Source organism: Odocoileus virginianus, chromosome 17 (genome assembly GCF_023699985.2).
Source record: "Odocoileus virginianus isolate 20LAN1187 ecotype Illinois chromosome 17, Ovbor_1.2, whole genome shotgun sequence".
Taxonomy (NCBI): domain Eukaryota; kingdom Metazoa; phylum Chordata; class Mammalia; order Artiodactyla; family Cervidae; genus Odocoileus; species Odocoileus virginianus.
The window spans coordinates 41,026,156-41,043,352 of NC_069690.1; the positions used below are offsets into that span (position 1 = coordinate 41,026,156).

Genomic DNA, 17,197 nt, shown 5'->3' on the forward strand with positions numbered 1-17,197 from the left:
TTCTTGCCTCCAGAGCTGGGTCTTAGTCCTGCCTGCCTTTAGTTGATAAACAACAAGTGGATTAGTGTCTCCAAGCTTCAGTTTTCACATCAGTAAGTTGGGCACAATGAGAGTACCTACCCCAGGACTTTGTTGTGAAAATTCACATGTCAGACCTTTACCACAGTGCCCGGCACCTTGCCAGCTCAGAGCACGGCTGTGTGAACTTGTGCATGGTGACTCTTTTCCATAATGAAGGTATTTTTAAAGGCTTTGGGAACAGATGGACTGATTTCGAACCCTGGGTCTCTTCTGAATTAGCTCCATGCTCCAAGAAGCATGGTGAACTCTGCTTCTTAGAGTTTTCTTGGGAATCGAATGACTGAATGTGCTTCAAGAGGCAGGAGCCTCCTCTGAGAGGGATTGTCTTTTTGGAGATTGACTCTCTTTTTGGAGGGCTGGAGAAGAAGGAGGAAGGGGGGGACCTTGCCTGAGTGAGTAGTGGAGATTCCAGAGATGGGTAGGGCTCATTGCCCCAAGGTAGGAAAAAGTTAACTAGTCACTGTGTCAATTTCAACAGCTCATTCATTTGGCTGCATGAATGAAGCTTCAAGGGGGAGTCAGGGTGGGACTTGGGTTAAAGGCAGTCTTTGAAGGCGAGAGAGCTAAAAGCCATGGCTAGAATCAGACATCCTGAGTTGGAGTTGCAGCTCCTGCACTGACTAGAATCTGGGCAAGATCCTTTCCTGCAAAATGGGGAACGAAAACCCTCACTGTGTTAAGTCCATGTAGGATTAAATGATCTCATGCAGGAACGAGTTTAGCATCGTGGTTGGCACATAGTTGGGGCTCTATAAAATGGAAGTGTAAGAGCGTGAGTTATTAGGAAAAGGAATGAAGTAATGTTGGTTTCTTTGACCTCATCGTCACCTCACGAAAGGGAGGCCATAAACTCCAGGATGTCTTTTTACCTGAGTGTTGCTCTAAAAAGGGTTGATCTGGGGTGATCTCTGGGTGAGGGTGGGCCATTCTGGAGGTGAGTGACAGAGTTTTGGAGGTATGAGGGGACGATTCAGGGAGGAGGAAGGTTTCGAGGCTCTTCCTTGGAGATTGAGAAGAGGTGGTTTTATGGCCCTAAAAGTGACAGGGCCCTGGTGGGGAGGTGCTGGGTGACACCCCTGGGGAGGCTGGACCGTGAAGACCTGTGTTCCCAGCTGGGCAACGGGCTCAATTGGCATGGAGTCGGGGGAGTGGTCCACATCAGGAGGACAGAGAGCAAAACATATCCGTAGTCATGGGCGAGGACTGTGTGAAGATTCTTGGGACATCCCTGGCCCGGAGGTGGTGCCGGATTAGTTTCCACTCCCTAGGAAGGTCTGCTTTCGAGCAATATAGAAATGTGAGATTTCTTAGACCTGGCTGCAGTGGGGCTAGCTTCTTCTCTGTAGGGGCTGCCATTACTCTTTGGAGGGAATCAGGTTTGCTTGACTTAAAGCTGCAACAGGGGGCCTCCTGACAGAGAGCAGGCTCAGAAGTGGAAGGGGAGGAAGTCAAGCAGTGGGCTTTGAGGCTGCCCCACCCTCCGTAGCCATCCCAGAGGCCCACATGGAGCCCACTCTCCTCTGATGTGCACCCCTCAACCCCGTCACACCCCACTGGGAAAAGTGGGGCCAACACCTTGAGCCCAGCTGCTGACCAGTGCCTCGTCCACAGGCCCTGGCACCTGGGCCATTTACTCTGAGGAAGGCGAGACCGCCTGCCCCACCGCCACCCCAGGTCTGGATGATGGGGAACTTGGCGAGCGACTCCATAGCGCGGTCTAGTGGAGGCAGCAGGAACTGCCTCTTAGAGTCCTGGGGCCGCCAGGCGGCCTCTCCGCCTCCACTTCCCCCAGAGCAATTAGGAAGGAGTGGACATCGCTCTGTCCTCAGAACACAGAAGGGCAGTGTGGGAAGGGCTGCAAAGCCGGCTCCTCCAGCCTCCTCGTCTTTGGGGCACAGCAGCTTGCTCCGGGTCACAGGACGGAGAGTGGCCGAGCCCAGCCCTGCTCCCCAAGGCTTGTGCTCATTCCTATTCTGTTTTCTGTCTCTCAGGATGAAACTGAGAGCCCAATGGCACCAATATTTATTTCTCCTAGCTGACTCCAGTTTTTTTTTTTTTAATTAGAAAAGGTCCATTTTGGGTTTCCATTTTGGGAAATTCTGGGTCCCCTTTAGGATGGGGGGGTGCTATTTTCCTCTAAATATTTATTTACTTATTTGGCTGCATCGGATGTTAGTTGTGGCACATGTGTTTTTCTCTAATTGTGGCACATGGATCCAGTTTCTCCTCAGCATGCGTGATTCTATTAACAGTTCTCCGACAGGGATCAAACCTGTGTCCCCTCCATTGGAAGGCAGATCCTCAACCACTGGGCCACCAAGGAAGTCCCTGCGGGGCTCTTTTTGTTGTGAAAAGACCTCAAACATGTCCAGGAGCCACTACAGGCAACAAGAGGCTTATCTCCCCGTGGTTATTTGATCAGGTGAAGGGCTCATCCTCACAGCCACAATAACGTAGCTAACTAGTTCTACAGGCTGGTGTTGGAGGAGGCAGCTCTAAGGAAGCCTGAAGCCCAGGAGGCTGGTGGTCCCGAGGTTCTGACCTGATCCTCACTGAGATTGGATGCTGCCACAAAGGGGACAGGGGCTACCCAGGACTTCTAGGGCAATGCCCAGATTCAGACAGACACAGAGCAAGCACCAATCCGAGAGCTGCCCTTTGCTGGGCCAGCACTTTCCTGATGGGCTTCCCGGCACAGTGCTAGCAGCTGTAGGGCAGGACTGGGAAAGAAAGCCTTTTTCCTTTGAGATATTCTGATGAAGACGGGGTGAAAAGAGACACAGAGAGATGGAGAGAAACAGACATGTGTATAGACAGAGAGAAAGCGAGCATGGTGTGTGGGAAGAGAGAGAGAGAAGAGCCAGGGAAAAAGGAAAACAGAAAAAGACAAGACAGTGAAGGCCCTGGGCTAGGAATAGGTAGAGAGGCTCACTTGTTCATTCACTCAATCATAGGTATTTACTGAAGCTTACTGTTCTAGGTGTGGGGAAACCTAAGGATGAACTGAGACAGACTGAACAAGGAGAGAGACAAAGTGAGGAGGCTGGGGGTGGAGAGAGGGAGCCCCGGGCACATCTTAGCTCATCTTAGCTCCCACTCACTGCAGGACAAACCTGCTTCACCTCCGGGTTTAGCTCTGTGACTGTAACCATGTTACATATCCTCTCTGAGCCTTAGTTTGCTTACTTGTAAAATGACTGTAAAATTAGTACCTACCTTATAAAATGACTCTGACGGTTAAATACGAACAGGGCAAGCAGAGCAACGGGAGTCTTACCTGGAGGCCTGGAGGTGCTTTCATAGAAGAAACCACACTCCTCCAACCTTTGTGTGCCCTTCTCCCAGCCCCACTTAGCACAGATGAAAGGGGACTCAACAGACTAGGAGGATGGACTTATGAGTCAGAAGACTGAGAACTCGTTAACCACATAGTCCAAGGGGAAGTCAGGGGTGGACAGATTGCCACTGACAGTCAGGAAATATCCCTCTGGGTGCTAGATTCACACCCAGAGCTTTCCAAGATTAGTTCTTGAGCCTCACTGCAGCCTGGGGAAGTCAGAAGTATTTTTTTTTTTACCATCCAAATCCTTTGCTTGACAGCTCACCACTTTTTGTCCACACTGGTCTTCTGTCCTTGCAGTTGCTTTTCTTCTTCCCACCTCAGGACATTTGCACGTGCTCTGCCCCCTCGCAGGCCATCCCCACCCCCAGGACGCTCTTCTGCTGGCTCACTTACACTCACCTTCACTCAAGGGTTTCTTCCTCAGGGAGATGCTCCCCAATCTCCCCAGCTGGGCCACACTGCCATTATGTGTACCCCATTTTCCTACTGACAGTACTCAGCCCAGTTTTGCATGGCACATTTATTCTCGAGAGTCTATTTTAGCCCTTAGCTGCCTAAGGAGGTAGGGGCTCTGTCTGACTTCATCACCTCATCCCCAGCACGCAGTAGGACACCTGACACAGGGTAGGTGCTCAGTAAAGGATGAATCCAAACTCACAGAGAGGAAGTTGAGGTCCGGAGAAGGGAGACTGCTTCCCCAAGTAAGTGGAAGAACCTGGCTTTGGACTCAGAACTGTCTGGCCCCAAAGCCAGTGTCCTTAAAATTCTTCTGCTGGGCGTGTCCTTGCAGACACAAGCCTGGGGTGTCCAGGCTCAGGGGAGGAGCCTATCGCATCCCCTGCTCTTGTCCATGCCCGCTGGTCTTGGAGAAGGGGAAGTCTGGCTGGGTGGGGTGGTGGCAGGCGCCTAACGTGTGAGTAAAGACTGAGCGTTGACAGAGATGCAGGCGCCCTGGCCCTGCTTAGGTGGCTAATGGAGGGGCGGGCCCACGCACCACGCCTGCCCTCCTTCCCCCCGCAGCCAGCTACCTGATGACTCAGGGCCCTCCTGGGGCCCCACCTGGGCCCACCCAGTGGCAGACAGCAAGTTGGGGGGAGCAAGTGGGAGGTGTGAGCAGCTGGTCGCAGGCAAGCAGTGGAGTCCCTGTGGTCAGAGGAAGGCTGACCTCGTCCCCTAAGTCCCCATCTCCTCCGCCCTTTGGGGACATCTCGCAGGTGGGACTGTATGGTCCTTCTCTGTGCCTTTGTCTGCCCAAGTCCTCGAAGCCCCTCCGCTCCACGCTCTGCTTGGAGCGCCGAGGGCACGGGGGGCACCGTGGCTGCTGGCTTCCCTGTGGGCTTGGCGGCAGCCTTGCCCAGGGGGCTGCAGAGGCAGCCGACCCTGCCCGGGTCTCGGGCGCCAGGGTGTCTGAGCCGCCCGTGCACCACTCCGTGTTCACGCTTTGGAGGTTTCCCACAGTGGGTGTTGGAGGTGAACCCAGAAGGCAGCCCCTGAGCCCTGAGAGGTGAGCCATGTCATATGGCCTTGAAGAAGTGGCTCGCTCAGGCCAGGGCTCTGCCAGCCTCCTTCATCTCTGACCCCACCTGGCCCGCTCTGGTTCCCTGGGCCATTCAGAGAGCTCGGGAGAGGGCGAAGGATGGCCCCCAGGTGCCGAGGAGCAGGACCTCATTTCTGGGCCGCAGGAGGTGTCCAGCATTGCAAGCTCCTCTTTGTACTGGACGCAGGGCCAGATGTGGAGAGGACTGGCAGATGTGGGAAGCAGGGCTGCACATGGGAGTGGTGGGCATTCATGGAGAGGCCCCTCCAGGTAAAGGCCTCACACACACCGTCTTTCTGGCCCCTGACAACTCTGCTCAGAGCAGCTTCTCATGGGGAAATTGAGGCCAAGGCCCCAGGAATAGGGATGCTGGACTGGGAGGCATCTCCTCTCTCCAGCCCGCTACCCCTCCGAGCCCCAGTGGGGAGAGCCAGGACTGAGAACAGAGGCAGGCTGGGGGAGAAAAGTAGATACTGGAGCTGACATGCGGGGATGGCCAGATGTGGGAGGAAGACCCCGGCCCTCTTAGCTCTCAACGAAGAGAGGGGAGCAGGCAGTGGCCAGGGTTTCCTCCATGTGGGCAGAGAATCTGCCATGTAAGTCCAAAAGTCAAGGGAGACTCAGATTAGACAGGCAATCCAGAGCAAATAAACCATCAAGTCCTCATCTTGCTGACCCTGGGAGGGGGGTGTGGGGAGAGGGCCGGCTGTGCAGTGGTCCCAGGGGCAGTCTCCCTGGGCAGCTGCAGTGAGAGTCTAAGGATGGGGACCTGCTATTCTGAGCTGAACGAGAGTCAGGGCATATCTGGAGGGCAGGAAATTGAGGAGGTGGCTTAGGGCAGGGATTGGTGGGCTTGAGACTAGGGCTGGAAAGAGGCCATTTCTCACTGAGTCAGCTGAGCAGAGGTGCCCCAGCTGGGAGCATCTGGTCAGCCAGGCTGGTCTCAGCTACCCCGATAGAGACAGGCCTGGGTCCTTAGGATCCCCCAGCATGACTGGATTTGCAGAGAATGGACATGCAGGGCCCCAGAGGCACTATGCTGTCGACTGTCCCCTTGCCTGCTCCCCCTGCTTCTGCCCAAACTCTCCTCCATCCAGCTAGGGCGCCCAGGACCTGAGGCTTCCATCATGGAGCAGCAGCATCTGCATGGGGATGGGGGAGGAGGAAGAAAGGACAATAGAACCAGGCCTGGGCCTGGGGTATGGCCTTCCCAGGCCTCCAGGCATGTTGCAGGCAGATGCTGGGCTCACTGGCAGAGCTTGGTGGGAGCCTGGGGAAAGGTTGACAGCCAACACTCTCACCACCAAGCTTAGTCTAAGAGTTTCCCAGGTGTCAGGCATTCACAAAATGCCCTCAATACTTTTTTGTATTATCTGTTTAATCTTTTATTTAACATATTTAGCCCTAGTCATTTATTTAGTGCATTTTGGTGCATCAAAGCTCACCTTTCATTTCAACAAAGGTATATTATGAAGGAATGGGCTCCCCTGGTGGCTTGGATGGTAAGGGATCTACCTGCAATGCAGGAGACCTGGGTTTGATCCCTGGTCAGGAAGATACCCTGGAGAAGGGCATGGCTACCCACTCCAGTATTCTTGCCTGGAGAATTACTTGGATAGAGGACCATAGCCTGGAGGGTTATGGTCCCTAGGGTTGCAGTGTCAGACATGACTGAAGCGACTTAGCCCACATTCATATTATGAAGGAAAGTCTGTATTACTACCAAAAAATGAAAATCAGAATCATTTACCAGAAATAAAAGGAAATAATACAAATAAATACTTAATGTCTAGCTAGATACTGTTGCTTCCTAAAAGTTCTGGGTCTAAGGCTGGTTTTGGTTTTATTAAACAGTGCGATTGTCAAGAGGGGAAGGATATTGAAGAGGGCTCAGGGTCTGAGGTTTTCTCCTTGACTGAACAAAAGTTTGGAAAATGGAGAAAGGAAATCTTTTTTTTTCCCCACCAAATGATTTACTATATTATTCAACACAGCCTCCATACATTACCTAAAAGCATCTCAGGAAACACTGGTCGTTTCTGAAAGCTTTTTTAGCTGCAGCGCAGAGGTCATTGTCTCTTCTAGAGGTCATTGTTGATGACCCTAGCCTCTCTCTTCTTACATTTAGTTCTTCTTTAGGCTCTTAGTGTCTCCTACCTGGAGCTGGTTATCTTCCCTTCATTCAATTTGTTGGGATCCTACTTGGGCCAGACCCGGTGCTAGGCACAGGATCAAGTTCAAGATGAGCAGCAGAGGCATAGAGGAGTTTATATTACCCACGTGGGGTGGGGATGGTGGGGCACAGAGATACATTGTGGAAACTGTAATAGAGCAAAGGGTAAACCAGATGGAGAGAACCCAGGAAGGCTTCACAGAGGAGAGGGCACACAGATGGGCCACCAAAGACGAGCAGGAGTTTTCTGGGTGGAAAAGACACAGAGGAACACCTCAGTTGGAGGGATCTGCAAGCTGAGCATTCTCCAAAGCATGCAGGGTGTGTGGGAGCATTGTATAGTTTAGTTAGGGGTCCTGGGGAAGCAGGAGAGATGGGGCTAGAATGAAAGATCAGGACGAGCCTTGAAAACCAGGAATGTGAACATTATCTTGGGGGTGAAGGGAGGTCAGTGATGGTCAGACAAGGGTTGGAAAGTCCACTCTGCTTCTTGTGTGGAGAAGGAGTCAGAAGGCCTGAGAAGAGCCAGGAGTTGGTGGCAAAGGTCCAGGTGGGGTTGGAGTGGATAGGGACTTGGGGTGGGGGTGCTGAATGAGAAGAGGCAGTCTAACATTTTTAGGCCTGTGTCTCTTACTAGGAGATGGGCTACTAATGTCATCATTTTATAGAAGAGGGAATGGAGATACAGAGTAGTCAAGTAGCTTTCCAAAGTTGCACAGCTAGTGAACGCGGAGCTGGGGTTGAGCTCAGGTAGTCTGGTCCCAGAGCCCGCTGCCTTCTCTCCTACGCTCTTCTGGCCTTGCTCACCAGAATATACCCCGACTTTCTGCCAGGGACAGGGGCTTGTACATTCCAGAAGGGCAGGATAAGTCCTACATCTCAGTATCCTTCCCAGGGCTCAGTATAGGCTAGACACCTACACTGGTCAATTTCCTATCCATTGCTGGCTCTGCTGAAGGACTAAGATACTCGAGCCACTTGCCTTCTTGCTCGAAGGTCAGGTTGTATCAACACTGCTTAGCTAATTCAGTCCGTTCACCCGAGTCCTTCGTGTGAGCTCTGCTCGCCACTTCCAAGTTCTGGGGGCACATTGCTTTGTTACTGTCTCAGTGTTTCTGCCGTGCCACTCATCTCTTCCATCAGACTGGAGACCCTGAGAGCAAGGACTGGGCTCCCCATCAGCTTGGGGCTCCTTGAGGCCTGGGACTTTCTACCCACACAGGTAGCCCCTCCATCCTCTATAATAACTCCTTGGTACCCCGGCCCCAGCTCACGCACAGTGGGCGCCAAGTGGGAACAGAGAGAGGTGCAGACCATAATGATCATCATTCGCGGAGGTGACTCTGTTCTGGGGATTTCTATCGCAGAGGGACCAAGTCTCAGAACTGCTGTCAGGCCAGTGGAGACCAAACTCCAGGATCTAGGTCACCCCCTTGGCAGCAGAACTGATTTATGGTGCCCCTGACAGCCTAACAGTCATCAAATTACCCCATACAATGGAGAAAGGCTGGGCTGCCTTCAGGCAGTCACCAAAGGACGCTGAGCCTGGGGTGGCTTGGGGCAGCCCGGCCACCTCCCGAGTCCCAGACCTCCTTTGGAGTCTGTCTGGGGGCGACTGGGGCTGACAGCGGGCACACCCAGGCGTGCCACCATCCACCGGGGATATAAGTAGGCAGCCTCAGTGACAGCTCTGCATCCTGGCTCCAGCACCCACAGCACTCCTACGACTGCTTTCATCCTTGGGCAGCGCCATGAGTTGCAGACAGTTCTCTTCCTCCAGCAGGAGCCGCAGGAGTGGCGGCGGGGGTTGTGGGGGCAGTTCTAGATCCTCCTCAAGCCGCTTCAGCTCCTCGGGAGCTGGAGGAGGAGGGAGCAGGTTCAGCTCTACCAGTAGCTATGGCGTGGGGACCTCCGGGGCCTGTGGGAGGGGAGGCGGTGGCAGTTTCGGCTCCAGTTATGGCAGAGGGTCTGGGGGTGGTTTTAGTGTTGGGAGTTTTACTGGCGGCCTTGGTGGAGGTTCCAGGGGCTGTGGGGGTGGCTTTGGTGCTGGTGTTGGAGGCTTTGGGGGATCCGGGGGCTTTGGGGGTGGCATCGGTGGTGCTGCTGGAGGCTTTGGGGGGCTTGGGGGCTTTGGGGGTGGCATTGGTGGTGCTGTTGGAGGCTTTGGGGGGCTTGGGGGCTTTGGAGGTGCTGTTGGAGGTGGAGATGCTGGCATCCTGCCTGCTGATGAGAAGACCACCATGCAGGAACTTAACAGCCGGCTGGCCTCCTACTTGGATAAGGTGCAGAAACTAGAGAAGGAAAATGCTGACCTGGAGACTAAGATCCGGGACTGGTATGACAGGCAGGGGCCCAAGAATGTCAAGAAGGATTACTCTTGCTATTATGATACCATTGAAGATCTGAAGAACCAGGTAGGCTGGGGAAACTCAAAACTCTGTGTCTATCTCTCACACCTATATGTACAGTCACTCACTCACATGCTTCATTTCCCTCACAAAGGCAAGATGCTGGACTCTAACTTACACGATAGCCAGAGAATCCATCTTTTGCAAACTTTAACTTCAAAAAGAATTTTTTAACTGAGATATAGCTGATTTACAATGTTGTGTTAATTACTGCTCTATGGCAAAGGGATTCAGTTATATATACATATGTACATTCCTTTTTAAAATATTCTTTTCCTTCATGGTTTATCATAGGCTATTGAATATAGTTTGTGCTACTCAGTTAAGACCTTTTTGTTTATCCTTTCTTTATATAAAAGCTTACATCTGCTAACCCCATCCTCCCGTTCCATCCCTCCCTCATCCCCCTCCCCCTTGAAAACCACTTGGTCTGTTTTCTATGTCTGTGATCCTGTTTCTGCTTCATAGTATTATATTTTAGATTCCATGGAAACTTGAATTTTTATCAGAAACTGTTCTTGACCTGTCTCATGTGGGGCATGCAGAAGTAGCGTGGAGGGAGCATAGCAACGGGGCAACTTGTTCCTGGGTCTGCCACCAATTCACTGTGTGACCTTGGGAAGCCTGATGTCCTCTCCAGGCCTATTCTCCTATCCATTTAATAAACAGAGTGGGCAGACTGGCTTTCAGGCACCTGTTGCTTTAAAATTTCTGTAATCTTGAGGGAAACAAAAGAGATAAGAGTGCTGCTGTCCAAAACAGACAGGCCGTATGGCACATGAGAGAGGGCCATCTGTGCCTGTCTCTTAGCCCCTGAGAGTTCAAAGCTTTCTAGTAAAGAAAACTAGACATCTTATCTCTCCCCTCCTACTTTTTCTGGGCTCTTCTAGAGACCTGTCTTGATTTTTCCAGTTTGGTTGGACCCAGATATGCATTCTAGCTGGTTAAAATGTGGAGAAGATCTAGAACTCTGAGGGTAGACATCACCTATCCATCCATCAATCCATCTAACCATCCATCCGTCCATCCATCCATCCACATGTCCGTCTATCCACTCAACTTAGAGGCTGAGTACTCTCACTGTTTCTCTGGGCAAGCATAGTAATGTCTCAGGTGTGGTCTGCCCTTGAGGAGCTCGTAATCTAGCTAATTTGCTGTTCCCACCTGTTTCCCTTGCCTTCACACCTTCTGATGAACAGCCTCTGGATGTCTTGTTTATTCTATCCCAAACCTCTTCCTTAGTCATCCTTCAGAGATCAATTCAGCTGCCACCTCCTCGCTGAAGCCTTTCTTAATCTCCTGTAACCATAAATCAACTGTCTTTTCCTTGAACTCTTCTAGGATATTCTGGTCTTGGCAGTCAACCAAGCTCCCTGAGGAGCTGTTTCTCATTGATCTCTAACTCTCACAGTGTCCTTCGCAGTAGATATTAAGATATTTGTTAAATGAATGAATGAAGGCCACACTGAACATCCTTGCCGAAGGCTGTGAGTCTGTGCCACATACCAGCTTTTGGAAGCTCCTCCTGCCTCTTGGGCATCTTCCTGGATGGGCTCCTCATCTCCTATGGCTTTGCCTAGGCTTTTGCCTCCCAGAAGAGGGTCATAGCAGGGGTGCCTGGGTTCTGTGCTGTCTCCTCTTTTTTAGATTGTGAAGATCACAGTGGAAAACAACAAGATTTTAGTGGACATTGACAACAGTCGCATGACCATGGATGACTTCAGGATGAAGTGAGTCCTACTTCTCCTCCTTCTCCTGTCATCCATCCTTCCTCCAGCCCCTAGTTCTCTGGAGCTCCCTGTGGGGGCTGGTGACCTCTGGCTCATGCCCTAGCCCTGACTGGTCTGCAGGTTTGAGATGGAGCAGAGCCTGCGACAAGCAGTGGAGGCTGATATCAATGGCCTGCGAAAGGTGCTGGATGATCTAACCATGCAGAAGTCTGACCTGGAGATGCAGTATGAATCTCTGCAGGAGGAGCTGGTGGCCCTCAAGAAGAATCATGAGGAAGTAGGGTCTTGGCTACTTGTGGCTTGTTGGGGAGATGGGGAAATAGAAGTTCAGGGATAATCGGGGATGGATGGGAGCTTTGGGCCATTGCATGGAAGACACTCCCTCCGTTACTCTCGAAGAGGACATGCATGCCCAACCTATGGTGGTGGTTGGGCTTTGACTTCTCAACTGTGTCCCATCCCATTTTTGCACCCCAGGAAGAGCAGAGGGAGAGGGCTGAAAGGTGATGGAGAGGGTCCCATCCCACCCTGACCTCATATCCCCTTCTTCCTGGTAGGAGATGAGCCAGTTGTGTGGGCAGAGCACTGGGGATGTCAGTGTGGAGATGAATGCTGCTCCTGGTGTGGATCTCACTAAGATCCTCAATGAAATGCGCGAGGACTATGAGAAGCTCAGTGCCAAGAACCGAAGCGACATTGAACAGCAATACGAGACTCAGGTGAGCAGTGCGGGACACTGATTCCACCTTCTCTCCCTCCGTCTACATGTCCTTTCCACCCACCCCTCCATCTCTGAGTCTACTTGGGCTTCTCAGTCATCCTCCTTCCCATGCACTCACTGCCCACAAGTGTAATTATTGAGTAGTTTCCCAGTGCCAGGTTTCATGTGAAGTGCTGATGTTGCAGAGATGAGCCACACAGGATCACTGCCCTGGAGAAGCTCAGAGTTTATGACGTGTGTGAGCAAAGGCAGAGCATGAGGAGCTTCCATAAGGCCGTGTGCTTCCAGGCTCTGGTGGAGGTATCCTAGCGCTCCACCGAGGTCCTTGATGACTCCCTTCCTCCTGGGTCTCCAGCACCTAGTGTAGAGGTTGACACACGAGGACATGATTTGTAGTGTGCACATGTGTATGCATGTGTTTGGGTGGCACTTTGAAATGGAGTTAAAAGGTGGTTTAAGGACAACGTGTGAAGAGTCTTAAAGCCTGCTGAGACATACTGACAGAGAGATAGAAACAGAACATTGAGAGAAACTGACAATGTGGCTGGCTAGAGGGGCCCAGAACTCAAGATGACTTGTTTTTGGCTTTGGCTCAGTCTTGGTCCTGAAGGTGAAGGTGCTGACCGGTGGGGAAGAACCTTCCCCATTCGGGGAGCTGCTCAATGAACGTTTGTGTTTCAGATGAGACAGATAGAGCAAGAAGTGACAACCTGTAGCCAGGAGGTGGAGTCCAGCAGCAAGGAGGTGACCAAGCTTCGGCACACCGTCCAAGAGTTGGAGATCGAGCTACAGTCTCAGCTCAGCATGGTTGGTAGCCAGGCTCTGGATCCTCTGCCTGGGTGGGGCACAGGAAGCTGCACTTGATCCCCAGGGACAGGAAGGGGAGCCCAGCTATGAGGTAGCAGCCTTCTCAGTGCCTCCTCTGCCCCTAGAAATCGGCCCTGGAGAAGTCCTTGGAAGACACGGAGAACCGCTACTCTGGCCAATTGCAGCAGATCCAGGGTCAGATCAGTATCCTGGAGGGCCAGCTCACTGACATTCGGGCAGAGATTGAGTGCCAGAATCAGGAATACAGCCTTCTACTCAGCACCAAGATGCGGCTGGAGCAGGAAATCAAGACCTACTGCAGCCTCCTTGAGGGTGGCCAGGCGGATTTGTATGTGTCCTGGGGTTTTGTGGCACTCCTAGGAAGTTCTAAATCCCTGATGCTATTTCTGTTCTTCTGGATAGAGCAGCTGGGAAAGTTCTTGTACACAAGGGTCTGATCGGCTGAGGATTTCTTTATCCCAAGGGGAGAATCTCAGGACCTTTGGGCTTTGAGAAAGGAGGATGGTAACAATGAGAGAAGTGACTGCTCCCTGCTCCAGGGATAGGAAGTCCCTCTCCTCCCAGGTGGGGTGCCAGCCCAGCCTCTGTCCTCTGCCTTGCTGGAGGAAGACTTAGGAGCACTCACATTTAGGCCTTCTCTCCAGGTTCATCCTTGTGTGTGTGTGTGTGTGTGTGTGTGTGTATATGTATATGTGGGGTCACCTGTTTCATCTCTGTGCTTTCTTTGCTTCTTAGTGAATCTCATGGAGGTGGACAGACTGGCTTTGGAGATGGCAAAAGAAGTGGATGTCAAGGTGGAAGTGGAAGCAGTTATGGAAGAGGATCCAGGGGAGGAAGTGGGGGCGGCTCTGGTGGAGGAAGTGGTGGCAGCTGTGAAGAAGGAAGTGGATCTGGAGGAGGAAGTGGAAGGACATCCCAGTCCCAGTCCTATTCCTCAAAATCTGGCGGCTGTGACCCACAAGGTGAAGGATAACTCTAAGGCTGTGGGGTGGGGGAGGGGCAGGTGTCAGCTGCCAAGGTACCACCCTTGTAAAATATCTTTGAGCCTCTCTGGGGGATGCATATTCTAAACAGAGCGAGACTTTAGGGAGATCTCCAGTGAGTGCCATAGACTTGCCTTTGTTTCTGATCTGATCACTATTTTGGACAGAGTCTTAAGTGAGGTTGGGATCACATCTACACGTGACTTAAGTCTCAATAGCCTAGGAGATGAGCTGGAAGTGGAGTATTATTTTGTATATTTCTCTCCATACCTATGAGGTGGGTATTGTTATTATCCCCATTTTAGAGATAGGAAAATGAGGTTCCTTATCTCTTGCTCAAGGTCAAACAACTCACAAGTGAGGGATCAGCTCTGTGGGGCTTCATGGCCAGTACTTTTCATCATCACAAGGATGGGGACACCTGGGTCAGCAACGGTTCAGGCAGAAAAGAGTCTCAAGGGTTGTAGTCAGTGGTTGGGTTGTACAAGCCAGTTATACGATGAAACTGTCCAAAGGAGCATATTATCAGAGATAATAGTCTAAGGGCAAGAAAGAGTCAAACAGATGAAGTGGTCTCTAGGTCAGAGAGACCTTGTACATGATGAATCTTGTAAAGCAAAAATCTAGTGTGAAATTGTAGCAAAAGGCTGGGTAACACGACTGGCAATGCTCAGCTCAGAGGTACCTGGGATCTGCCCTTCTCCGGAGGGTGGTTTTGTGTGTTGGGTGGCACTGCAGGGCCATGGATGTGCATCTATGGACAGAGGCTGGGACCATCTTCCCCTTGACATGCAAGGGATTTGCTAACAAAAGCTGCTGCATGGAGGACGGGACTGCCTCCTGGGCCCCCATCCTCAGAAATGGGGGAGCACCTGCCAGCTATTACAGCAGAGCTTTGGGAATTGGATGGAGGCCACTTCTATCTCAGGATTCTCCAGCTCTTTGTGCTCCAGTCTCCTTGCTCCCCATTTGCCCACTTTCCTCCAAGTCCCAGTCTCTCTGTCTCTTGTTCTAAGTCCTTTCTTCCCACTCTCACCGCTCTTCTGTCTCTCCACAGGCCACCAGACACGATATTAGAGCCCTGCAAACTTTCCCAGCCCCACCCCAGCTGAGCGTCCCCCAGATGGGCAGACTGGATAAAGCCTGCTCATTGCATTGCAACACTGGGAATAGCTGGCAACAAGCCCTGAGACCCATTTGGGACAGGGCTCACTGGGCATGTGTGCCTTTGGCTGTCCATTGGCTCCCTCCTCTGGGAGGGTTGGGGAGACCTCTCTCCGTCTGTCTGGTTTGGGGATGACCCCACTCCCTGCCTTATCTCAATTTCCTAATAAAGCTTTCCTGTTGCAAATCAAACCTAGACTTTGACTCATTTGTTCCTTGGGATTGATAAGGGGCAGAAAGGAGATGAAGGGAGAATCAATGGAATTCGTCTGTAGAGTATTGGTTAGCTTTTCTATCAGCTAACTTCTACTTGCAACAAAGCAACCCATAATCTGGTGGCTTAAAATCACAATCATTTACTCAGCACGTGCTTTTCCATTTGACAGTTTGGACTGGGAATTCTGTTTTCCTTTAAGCATCTGTGGTCAGCCCCAAGTCAGCTAGGTAGCTCTGCCTCTGGGGCTTGGCTGCATGCTGGTTGGGAGTGAAAGGGTCACATGACTCTCTTCTTCCAGCCAGCTGGCTCAAGCAAGTGTTCCAAGGGAGTGCACAGAGATGTGCAAGGCCTCTTGAGGCTTAGGCTCTGAGTGGTTGCTTAGGCTGCATCCTATTGGCCAAAGCAAGTCAGATTCAAAAGCAGGGGAAACAGACTCCTCTTGAGAGAAGCTGGAAAATCACATGGCAAGAGTGGGTAGATGGAGGGCAACAGTGGGCCAGTTTTTAAAAATGTTAATTAATTAATTTTTTTGGCCTCACCGGGTCTTAATGGTGGCATGCAGGATTTTCGATCTTTGTTGCGGCATGCAGGATCTTTAGTTGCAGCATGTGGGGTCTAGCTCTCTGATCAGGGATCGAACCTCTTTTGGGAATGTGGAGTCTTACCCACTGGACTACCAAGGAAGTCCTTGGGGCAAGTTTTTGCAAAACATCTGCCACAGTCTCTCAGCAGATAATAAGTTAGCTAGAGAGGGAAACAAGACAAAAATGAGGTGGATTTTGCTTCAGAAGGTTTCACAGATGGTGAAACATAAAGGCACAGATCAAGTGCTCCAAGGCAAAATGAGGATTATTCCATAAGACAGCAGCTGGCAATGTTCTCCAGGGATTCTGACTAGGGACAGACAGAGCCCTCAGCCTGTGTTCCAGATGCTACACCTGTGTATCAAACCTCCCTGAAGCTTAGAGCCTTAAAAGAACAATGTTGATTTGGGGCTTGGTGCGAATAGCACACTTCTGCTTCGCTGGGTGTTATCCTGGCTCATAGGTTTGGGCTAGAAGCATCTGAAGTCCTGCTCACTCATGTTTGGCCCCTGAGCTGAAAAGACTCAAACCTGGGGGCTGGCCCTGCAGAGGCTCCTCAACATCTCTGTATGAAGACTCCTAGTGTGATCCTTGGAGCAGAGCAGCCTCAGAGGAGACAGACTTCTTGCACGCTGGCTTGGAGCTCCCAAGATATATGTCCTAAGCAAGAAAGAACCAGGAAGAAGCTGTTTTGCTTCATTGCTTAGACTGGGCTTCCCAGGTGGTGGTAGTTGTAAAGAATCTGCCTGAGAATGCAGGAGATGCAAGAGATGAGGGTTAGAAACTGGCTTGGGAAGATCCTCTGGAGTAGGAAATGGCTACCGTCTCCAGTATCTTGCCTGGAAACTCCCATGGGCAGAGGAGCCTGGTGGGCTATAGTCCATGGGGGTCGCAAAGAGTCAGACAGGACTGAGCGACGGAGCACAGCACAGAAAGTCACCTGGTGTCACATCTGCTATACTCACAGTCTTGCCTAGAGTCAAGGGGAGGAAGCACAGACCTTACAGTTGGCTGAATTCAAAGATGATCCAAGTTATTCAACCAACAATGCAAACCTAAGGGCTACTGTGAAGGGATTTTGGAGAAGTCTCTACTGTTTTGGCCTTAAGATAGAGAGATTAGACACAGCTGGACATAGTCATGTGCATGCATGTGAGCTAAGTTGATTCAGTTGTGTCCGACTCTTAGTGATCCTGTGGGCTGTAGCCCACCAGAATCCTCTGTCTATGGGATTCTCCAGGTAAGAATACTGGAGTGGGTTGCCATGCTCTCCTCCAGGGAATCTTCCAAACCCAGGGATCAAATCCACATCTCCTGCATTGCAGGTAGATTCTTTACCTGCTGAGCAAGCGGGGAAGCCCCAGACATAATCATATAAGCTCTTGAAAAGCAGAGAGTTTGGAATTCTTATCCGCTGGTGGCATAGTA

The 17,197-nt window shown here is 51.4% G+C and overlaps 1 protein-coding gene across 1 annotated transcript; it reads left to right on the top strand.

Annotated features, from left to right (window-relative positions):
* Positions 1–8,859: 8,859 nt before the first annotated feature.
* KRT9 (keratin 9) lies at positions 8,860–15,160 on the top strand. Its single transcript, XM_020910058.2, has 8 exons — positions 8,860–9,548; positions 11,190–11,272; positions 11,393–11,549; positions 11,830–11,991; positions 12,675–12,800; positions 12,926–13,149; positions 13,557–13,783; positions 14,862–15,160. Exons 1-8 carry the CDS (start codon positions 8,886–8,888, stop codon positions 14,879–14,881), a joined length of 1,662 nt encoding a protein of 553 aa, XP_020765717.2. The 5' UTR covers positions 8,860–8,885; the 3' UTR covers positions 14,882–15,160.
* The last annotated feature ends 2,037 nt before the right edge of the window (positions 15,161–17,197 follow it).